Source organism: Lynx rufus, unplaced genomic scaffold (genome assembly GCF_022079265.1).
Source record: "Lynx rufus isolate CCGP_SWC_20201006 ecotype Redwood Valley unplaced genomic scaffold, mLynRuf1.p SCAF_9, whole genome shotgun sequence".
Taxonomy (NCBI): Eukaryota; Metazoa; Chordata; class Mammalia; order Carnivora; family Felidae; genus Lynx; species Lynx rufus.
In genome coordinates, this window is record NW_025814897.1 from 20142648 (window position 1) to 20152833 (window position 10186).

General features: G+C 52.6%; 1 protein-coding gene across 1 annotated transcript; it reads right to left on the reverse strand.

The window, feature by feature from the left end:
- Positions 1 to 1094: 1094 nt before the first annotated feature.
- BSX (brain specific homeobox) lies at positions 1095 to 4817 on the reverse strand. Its single transcript, XM_047070678.1, has 3 exons — positions 4556 to 4817; positions 2374 to 2570; positions 1095 to 1334 (listed from the first exon to the last, which is right to left on the reverse strand). Exons 1-3 carry the CDS (start codon positions 4815 to 4817, stop codon positions 1095 to 1097), a joined length of 699 nt encoding a protein of 232 aa, XP_046926634.1.
- Between the last annotated feature and the right edge of the window lie 5369 nt (positions 4818 to 10186).

The following is a 10186-nucleotide window of genomic DNA, read 5'->3' on the forward strand; positions in this document are numbered from 1 at the left end:
GGAAACTCGTGTTCGTTCCCAGTTTTGCCCGGCGAGCCCTTTATTATCTAAAGAGACTGCAAGCCCGGGGAGAGAATAGGAGACCTCGTAGGGGAAAAGGAGAGGGGAGAGGGGCGACGCGCTGGGCCGGACTCCCGCCCCACCTCAAGAGACCACAAACAGGTGCCCGCCCCCCAGGACATGCGTCTCCCCCTTGAGCTTTAATCTCGCTAAAACTCCGCATCCCTAAAATGCAAGGAGAATGGGCATTTCCACACGCAAGCCAAGGAACGCTCATTTTCAAAGTATCTGTAGCCCCTGGGACGTGTAAGAGTTGCGGGACAGGTGCGGCAAGGTCAGGAGGCAGACGTCGCCCGGGGGTGTTTTCTCTGCCCAAGTTTCTCGCCGCGGGTGGGCGCGCCGCTCAGGACGGGGGCGAGGCGGCGTCAAGAGCAGGGGTACCCGGGGGCCACAAACCAGGGGTGCCAGGGTTGCGAACCGCAAGCTCGGGAGGGACCCGCGACGGGAGAGGATGGGAAGCGCCGCCCGGAGGAGGGGGCGTCGCTTTCGCTTTGGAGTTAGAGACGGGGGACCCGAGTGCGAGGTCAGTGGCAAGCAGCGCGCGAGTCGGTCGGGCACCGGCGTCTTAAGCATCCGGTTGTGGCTCAACCTGGCTCCCCGCAGAGCGGGAGGCGCCCACCCGGTCCCTTACCTGCGGCCAATCGGTCTACCCAAGGAAGGGCAAAGGGTCCCGGTGGAGAGGTCGCGGAGCCTGCACAACGGAGCTGGGGGCAGGTGGCGGAGAGGTGAGGGCCGAGAGGGTCTGCGATCGCGGCGGAGGTAAGAGAACCGCCAGCGCGGGGTCCAGCTTGCGCCACTTAAGACGCGGGGCGCGGGAATGAGCTAACGCAGGTGCGCGCTCGCCCGGCAGGGCCTCGGCGGGCCGCAGGGGGAGGAGGGCGCGAGCACGGGGCCCCCGCACGAGTTCGAGGGTTGACAGGTGTGTTTTGTTTGTCTCCGAGGCCCGCCCCCGGCCCCGAGTCCGAGTGTTCCGGATCCCGGAGGGCCCCGCGCCCCGCCCCGCCGCGTCCTCCCCGCCTCCCCCGCCACGCGGCTCAGAGCACGTGCGGCCCCGAGCCGAGCTCCCCCTCGTCCCCGATGTCCACCTCGTCCTCGGGCTCGGTCAGCGCGAAGGGGCCGGCGGGCAGGCCCAGCCGAGCCTCGGCGGATGCGGCCTCTGGGCCGCGAGGGCTGCCCTCGGGGCTCTCGAGCCCATCGGGCGCTTTGGGCTCATCCTGACTTTTCCTCAGCTGCTTTTTATGCTTCATCCGCCGGTTCTGGAACCACGTTTTCACCTGATTGCAGGGAGGGAAAAAAAAAATATATACAACCGCGTCATCCCTTCAGACCCATAGTTACTAAGATCTCAGAGACTGCTGGGGGCTAGGAAAATGGACCGCGACCCATTCACGAATTACCCAGGAGCTGTGACCATCTCTTCCTTGGGTTAAGTCACACCTGAACTGCTCGCAAGTTACCGTCTTAGGCTGAATGAGAACCAGACATCCTAAGGCTCCTGGAAGTCATTATCCAAAACAATAGTAAAGGTCAAACGGGTGTGGTTAGTTAATACTGGTTAATACTAATATCTAATTAATGTTACTAATTAGAATGGCCAGTAGTAAGTGCTACGTGGGCGAATCTCCTTCGTGTTTACCTTACGTTCTCCTGATTATGACCTCTAAACACCCGGTCCAGCAAGACTCCTGGACGGGAGGGGGAGAATCAATCTTGCTGGTTCTCATCAGAAAGAAAAACCATTGGCGCCCGGCGGGGCTCCCGGGTACAGAGAAGAGAAGAGAGAGAGAGGCAGTGGAGGAAGGAGTTTGAAGGTTGCAGGTGAACAGCATCTGGGAGATGGAAAAAAAACAGTTCTTCCACTCAGGACAGGGCAGTAAGGAGGAGGGGAGTGGGGAGGCTGCATTCGCAGGCGGGAGAGAGATTAAAATAGTAAGGAAAGAATTTTCCTCCGTGCGCGCTTCTCTCGGGGCAAGAGCCGGCCTAGTCTCTGATTTTTACGTCCGACCAGGGTTACCGCCCGGCTCGGAGAGGAGTGGGGGCGGCACAGGAATGAGCGGTCCTGGGACACACAGACAGTGGACATCAGGATCACCAAAGGTGTTTCTCTTCCAGGTCTAGCGCTCGAGAGAGAGATGAGATCAGGTCTCGGGAAGCCTGACCCGAGGTTGGAGGTGTCGGTACCTTTACTAAGGATCTTTGGAGAAGCCTAGAATAACGGGGAGAGGGGCCACTCCCACTCCAGAACTCCGCGGCGGCGGGAGCTACCGGGGAGGAAAGCGGGGCGGGGATCGGATCTGCCCCTCCCCGGCCCACCTGCGTCTCGGACAGGCTGAGGGCCGTGGCCAGCTCCACCCGCTCTGGCGTGGACAGGTAGCGCTGGATCTCGAATCTCTTCTCCAGGCCGGAAAGCTGCGAGTCCGAGAAAACCGTGCGAGCTTTGCGGCGGCGGCAGTGCTTCCCCGGCAGCTCGCTGTGCTGGGGGTGCGGGAACAGCGCCGGCACCGGCACCCCTGCAAGAGAGAAAAGCAACCGAGTGGGTCGAGCCCTGACACCCGGGAGCCGCCGCCGCCGCCGCGCTCCCCTGGTCCCCAGCGCCTCCCGCCGCCTCGTGCGTGCCTCCGCTGGTCCCCTCGCCGCCCCAGACCTACTCCAGCCCTTCTCCCAGGAACCTCAGGGCAGGGGAAAGAACACATCACAAGAATAGAGCTGGAAGGTCTTTATCGGGAAGGCCATCTAGACACGCAGACAATCAACGGTGAAGTAAAACGGGAAAGAAATTGTTTTTAATCGGGGGCCTTAAAAAATGTCTCTTGAAAGACTTCCATAACGCCTGCCAGCTCCCAGTCCTCTGTGGCGCCTCCCGAAGTTTTCTTGCGATCGCCCGCTGATCCAGTAGCTGTTCTGACCACCCGCCACCCTTCCCCACCCCTGACGACATTCAGCATTGCTCTTGGGCTACTAGAGGCGCGACTGTGGCCTCGCCTCCCCACCTCACTAAAAAAAACACCTTTCTCTTTCCCGGGCTGCCCCCATTCTCCCGCCTGCGGCCAAAGGAAACAGATGAAAACTCATCAGGAGAAGCTCAAGGGCCAGAAGGGAGGGGCAGTGCCCGCCTTGCACGTTCCGGAAGGAGGAGGCCCGCTGGGGACCCAGACCTGTAATCCGGCCCTCATTCTTTCTCTCGGACCCTAGGCAGAAGGACTGAAGTGCTTTCCCCACCCCCACCAGGTCTGGGGAGACTTATCTTGTCTTTCCTGACCTTCACAGGCATTACAGGGTCTGAGATGCCCCCAAGTAAACCGCCACAGACATCCGTTTCTGCCAATCCCAGGGAAAAACCAAAAACAAAACAAGCAGTTCTGTCATCACGGGCTTTGGCCACTGCTGTTTGGGGGGAACCCAGAAGAGACTGTCATTGGCCAGGCAGTGAAGACAATACCAAAATGCAGGCTTCCACATAGCTTTTGTAATCGCCCTTCCGACCTGGTGCCTCAGAATCGGGGTTTTACCGCGTCACAAAAACTTCTAGCTCTCGCCGTAGATCCCAGAGCCCACATTTCGCAAACTGCCTCATGTGTTTCCACGGCTCTCCCCCAGACCAGGGTTGTTTTTTTCGGCCGTGCTCTGCACCTGCACGCAGCGAACTATTATGTTTTAACTGGAATGAAAATGCCAGAGAAGAAGGCGTGAATGTGGCCTTTCAGAGAGCAGGAAAAAAAAAAAAAAATCTGGGTATTTCCTCACCTCTCCCTGTCCCAACCACACTTTGCTGCCCCTCCCCCCAGTCCTTGTCATTCACGGAAAATCAAGATACTTTGGCGTAGGGCTCCAGCTCAGCCAGCAACCAGGGCAGAGGAGGGCAGCCAAGCCCAAGATTGTGAGTTAGACTTCTGGAATAAGGAGAGTTCAAGAGGAGCAGCGTCCCTCCTCCTGTGCCCCGGTTCATTTTTCCCCTATTCCGGCCACGTCAAACCTTCAGTCCTCCGAATATCCCAAACCTTCTTTCACTTCTAAGCCCTTTCAGCATCCGTGAATGCTCAGTGCCTGAGAGGAGAGAGCTGGCCCGCCCGGAGCCTTTGGAACTAATGAGCTGGAAAGTTGAGCTGTGTTCCATGGGGTGGTCAGGAGTCTCCTTTAGAATGAGGAGAGGCAGAGAATCAGGATTGAGAGCTGGACCAAAGTGGCCAGGAAGACCACAAGGAAGGAGACTGAGCATGGTCTACCAAGACTGTCATCAAAACCCTCCAGTCGCCTCTTGGATAGGAACGTTTCCTCCATTGTAAAGAATGCAGAGTGACCATGAGTGCTCCCCATGGGTTGGCATGCCTCAAGGGAGCTCAGCCATATCCCCAACCTTCCACTGTCACTTAGGGAAGGAAGCCGCCAAGCCAGGCCGAACCAGCTCTGGCCTTTCCTCAGCTCCATCACAGACTTAGGGCCGGTAGTGGGAGACCTGCTCTTCCGCTCCCCAAACCTTGAGGCCCCTGTTACTTACCCGAGGTGGTGAGGAAATAAGGGTGGTGGTGGTCTCCCTTATGCAGAGGGTGATGAGGGTGAGGAGCCAGGAGGGTGGGTGTGGGCATGAGGGGGTAGCCATAGTCTAGGAGAGGCACCCGGGAGGCCAGAGAGCTGGCAAAGTGATCAGGGGCCATCTCCCTTAGCGGCTTGGGCTTGTGCAGCAGGATGTCCTCAATGAAGAAGGACGTGGGCCTCTGAGAAGACGCCGGGTGCAGAGGGGAGGTGAAGTTGAGATTCATCTTGAGCCAAGCGCCTGCCACAGGGCGAGGGCCGGAGACGAAGTGTAGGAAGCAGGCAGCGACTCAGCAAGCCTAGTCGAGAGCCGACAACCACCCTCCGAGGCTCAGAAACCCTCGAGGCTCTCTCCCCGGCCTGGGCTACCCCGGGCGCTGGAGAGGCGAGAAGACAAGCTCCTGGGTAGGTTGGGTCTATGTGTAGAATCGGCAGCTTCGAGAAGGGGAGGTGGGAGAGCCAATGGCAAAGCTGCCAGCCGCGGAGGGGAGGGTGCGGTGGGCTCGGGGCGGGGCGGGGAGCTGTCCGCTGTGCTGAATACAACCGGCCAGGCCCAGAGGGAGCGGAGCGGACAGGGTTCTCGCTTCTCTACCAGGTTGGTTTCTCGATCTCAATTTGAGCTGCTTTGCTTTCAGCCATTTAAAAAGAAAGCTATAAATAAAAAGTCTCTGTCTTTCGACAGACTCCTCTTTAGAGAGCAAAAGGCATTTAAACGACCCCAAAGCAATAGGGATAAGGCACTTATTTTGGCAGTTGGGCCTAGGTTTTAAAACTTTAGAGAGACGATAGCAAAGGAGAAAGGGAGACGTGAGGAGAAAAAGTCCATATCCGCTACACCGAACTTAAACTGATGGCTGAGGCCTGGAAGGACTGTCGAGGTAAATAAATAAAATGTTGATGATCATAACATTCTTCCCCTCAGTTATAGAGAGTGGTGTGACTTTTATCTACATTAGTCAAGTAATTTGGTCTGTGTAAGTATGTCCAGACCTACTTCTTAATGCCAGTCTCCATCCCTTCTCAGATTTCCATTACTTCCTCCTCATTCCACTCACACAGCTTCCTAGTTCTGCTATTCTACCCCCTTTCCATGCTAGCTCCCCCCCCCAAATAATTGTCCTCGGTTTTTGTGTCCTGTTCTATTTCCCAGCCTTTCTTTTCACTTCCCTCACTCCCAATCCTTCTGGTTTTGGTTTTTTAATTTTTTTTGTTTTGTTTTGTTTTTCTGTTTGTCTCTTTCTAATCTGTCCCATTTATTTCCCTGGAGTCAATTTGCTAAAATTAAGGTGATCATCTACAGCACAGCAGGGGTAATTTCAGCTCGCATCTCCGAAAATTGCTCTAATTATTGATGTTAAACTCGGGGAAATTAAAAGAAGCCACTTCTCTTCCATCTCCCCATTTTTAAGCTCTAATTTGTTGAAATATAGTCGTCCTCACAATTCCAATCACCACCGCTAATAGTAAAAGTGTTTTAATAGAGACTGAGTCCTCACAACCCATGCTATTAGATAATTAGAGGAGGTGTTAGAAAGCCAAGTGCTAATCCTTGGGCGCTCGGGTAGGATTTCCATCTGATCCAGCAGGTAGAACAAATTAATTACCAGAATCAATTAGGCCCCAAACTACGGTGCTCCACGAAGTGGGAGCGTCGTATTCCATACGGATGAACTGGTAAATGGTAAATAGATGAGGAGTGAGAAGAAGGGGGGAAGAGGGGGAGAAATAACTTTAAGATAAGATCTCGGCAAGTAGGCCATCCAAACAAAATCAGAATGCTTTGTCCTGGAGTCTCAACTGTGATTCATTTTTCTTTCTTTCTTTCTTTTTCTTTCTTTCTTCTTTCTTTCTTTCTTTCAACTGATTATAATAACTGAAAACTCGAGAGCAGGCATCCACAGAGAAGGAAAAGAGTGGACTTTCAGGAGTCCTTCCTCATCTGTAGCCCTGGTCTGTTTATCTTCCGCAGGGCTAGAGGGAAACCGAAACCGAGGAGACTTGGGGAGTGGCGCTGGGGGTGACAGTCCACACTTTACCGATGCTCACTTCTCTCAGTGAGACCCTACACAGCAAGTGAAAGCCAAGCCATCCTGTCTCCTAAGACCCTAAAGGCTGAGTTGAGTGGCTACTGAAGGCATGGCCAGTGTACAACCAGACCCTGGCCTCAGTAAAGACCCTGAACGCACCCTGCACTCCATCCCTACATATTTGCACCCAGCCTTGCGGGGGTAGGGGGGTGGTATTTCAGCCTCATTTCTGGGCTCAGAGACTAACTTGAGCCTGGGAAACAGAAATAAGGACACTAGTGAATGTCCCTTTGGGAGCAGGAGCAGTTAAAAATGTGTTTAGGTGACAGTTACCTTTGAGTCAAGGCACTGCAACCCTTTGTCAGAATTTAGCCTTACTCAAGAACCAGGGTGTTCTGGGGGCGGGGGGATGGGGGGATCCGAGAAGTGGAGGGGAGGGATAGGCTGCCTGCTGGGTCCTTACCCTCCCCCTTGTTCCACGTCAGCAGGACTCAGCTCCCCGCTCTCCCCCAGAACTCTCCAGGCCCCCCCTCCCCCCACTCTCTGGCAGACACGCTCCCCTTTTTCTAGTTCTGCTCACGCTGGGACTCGCTTTCCTGAGCCAAGCGCTGAGCGCCACCGAGGGAGAGTTGAAGGCATTTCCCTGGGGAATCCAGTTATCCTGCCTTTGCCTAGGCCCCAGCAGGAACCTACCACGACGAAAGAGGAAGGGAGGAAACTGGATGGCTATGGAAAGAAGTAGGACCTCGAAGACTGCGGGAGTTTTCCTTCCTCCTTCGCCTCCGCCTCCGCCTCCCCTTTCTGTACCGAAAGGAAACAAAGCTCTGTAGCTGAGAGTGCCAGCAGCCCACACCAAAGCAGGCCCGGGGACGCCGAGGCGGAACTAGGATCGGAAGTGGAGGCGGAGACAGGGATTCCTCGGTCACCACCCTTTTCCATGAGGGCGAACCCCTCCTCCCAGGGTGCTCCAATAATCACAGCTGGGGCTTATCTTGAGAGCTCTAGGGGGTGAGCCCTGCCTGCCAATAGGCAGGCCGTACAGGGAAACCTTGTGCTGGAAACGTGCCTGTTGAGTCCTGGCCTCAGACTCCTTCTGGAGCTGTGGCCCACACCCTTGGGGGAAATTGAAAAGTCAAGAAAGCTGGGAAGTTTCTCTTTGGTGGTGGGGCTGCTGAGCAGAAGCTGAGTTTCTAGTGTATTCTAATGTAGAAATGCTAGGGTTACCAGAACCCATTCCCTACCTTCCCCCCAAGGCTCTGGCCTGGCCCATCCTACTTCTGCTTTGGGGTGAAGGAGGCCCCCAAGATGTCCAGCCTCCTTCTGACGTTCCATTCTGGTCTGTCCTACCAAAGGAGGAAGAGGCACTCCAGAGCTTATAGGCCTTCCCCTGCCACCTGGCCTGGCCCTTTTAGGGCCAATCTACCTAAAGGGTAAAAGTTATATATTTATTTATTTTTTAAAAACTTATTTATTGGGGCGCTTGGGTGGCTCAGCGGCTCAGGTCATGATCTCTCCGCTAGTGAGTTTGAGCCCCACGTCGGGCTCTGTGCTGACAGCTCAGGTCCTGGAGCCTGCTTCAGTTTCTGTGTCTCCCTCTCTCTGCCCCTGTCCCACTCGCGCTCTGTCTCTCAAAAAATAAATTCAACAATGTTAAATTTTTTAAACCTTATTTATTTGTTTTGAGAGAAAGAGAGGGGGGAAGGGCACAGAGAGAGGGAGAGAGAGCGAGAATCCCAAGCAGGCTCTGCGCTGTCAGCACAGAGCCAGACGCACTCGATCCCACAGACCGTGAGATCATGACCTAAGGCGAAATCAAAAGCCACAGGCTTAACCAACTGGGCCACCCAGGTGCCCCAAAGTTATATTTTTAGGTAGCTTATAAACAATTCACCCCTTAAAAGCAGAGATGTTTCATTGCCTGGATTATCTCTAAAGGATAGCCCAGCACTGTCCAATAATGTGAGCCACATAGGTAGTTTTAAATTTTCTACTAGTCACCTGCAAAAAGTAGGAAGAAACGGGTGAAACGTTAATGTATTTCATTTAGCCCCAATATACCAAGAATACCATTCAACATCCAATCAATACAAATAGATTAATTTCTTCGTGCTTTTTCATACTAAATTTCCAAAACCCAGCGTGTATTTTATAGTCACTGCACATCTCAGTTTTTACTAGCCATATTTCAAGTGCTCAGTAACCACATGCACGTGGCTACTGGTTAAACTATTAGTTACCTATTGGGAAGCACATGGCTAGTTCATTGTCATAATCCCTTTTACCCCTTTACAGTGTAGGTAGACATACACAGAAAAATGGGAAGCAGTGGCCGAAGCCACCCTAGCACTTTCGTAGGCTTGCCTTTTACCCATGCATTATATACGATTATCGTGAGTATTCACCGAACATCGACTATATGCCAGGCTACTCAGTACACACCTTCCCGAGCTTTCCCCAAGGTTTAGGACATTAGATAAATGGACCCACATTTATTGATTCTCGTTTGACTAAAATCTGTCACCCAGATCCAGCAGGCTGGAGCTATATGATAGGCTGACATATAAACAGGATTGCACACTGTTGCTCAGGATTTGCCCTGAGCAAAAAATAAATACAGATCACATGCATTTCCCCCCACCCAACCCTCAAGAGCTGATAGAGCTCCCGCTTATGGTTTCAACTGAAGAATTACGAATTCCAAGAGAGAAAAGACATATTTTTCGGGGAGCAAATAATTAAACAATCCTTCTCTCTTTCATGTCTGCCTCATCTAAAACTGTCATCTGAGCTGGGACTTGGTTTCCCAAAAAGATAATTCTATTGATGATCAAAGGAAGAGACTGGTGCCATTAGCCACGTTGCCTATACAGTGGCCTTCAAAATAAGGGGGGAAATGTATTTTAGAAGGATCCGAGTAACATGCTTTACTCATAACATTTTGTCTTATATTGCTTTTTGTCAGTTTCAGCTCACTTTCTGAGTACTTTATTTTAAGCACTATCAAAGTGGATGATATGTCTAGAGAAAGAACAGGCGTCACTGAATGCTTCCTGCAAATGCATCTTCAAATAATGCCCTTACCCCCAGAAATTAGGATGTGAACTCCCATGAGAACACATTCAAGATATCCAAATCACAGTATTCCTCAGGTAAGGACCATCCAGTTTGCTCATTCAGGACAATGTCAGTCTATAGGGTCAAAACCTTTCATTTCTCAGGGCACGTGGGTGGCTCAGCCGGTTGAGCGTCCAACTTCGGCTCAGGTCATGAACTAATGGTCCACTCTCTTAGTACAGAGCCTGCTTGGGATTCTCTCTCTCTCTCTCTCTCTCTCTCTCTCTCTCTGCCCCTCCCCCACTCATGCTTTTTATTTCTCTGTCTCAAAATAAATAAATAAACTTTAAAAAATACTCTCATTTCCCAAAAATAAATAATAAATAAAATTAAATTTTAAAAACGTTCATTTCTCTTTCAAAGTTTTCTGTGCTGCCCTTAACATCTTGATTTAAAACATGCTTCATAAAGCGATAGAAAGACCTGGAGTTTGAAATACTTAATCCTCTAAAAGA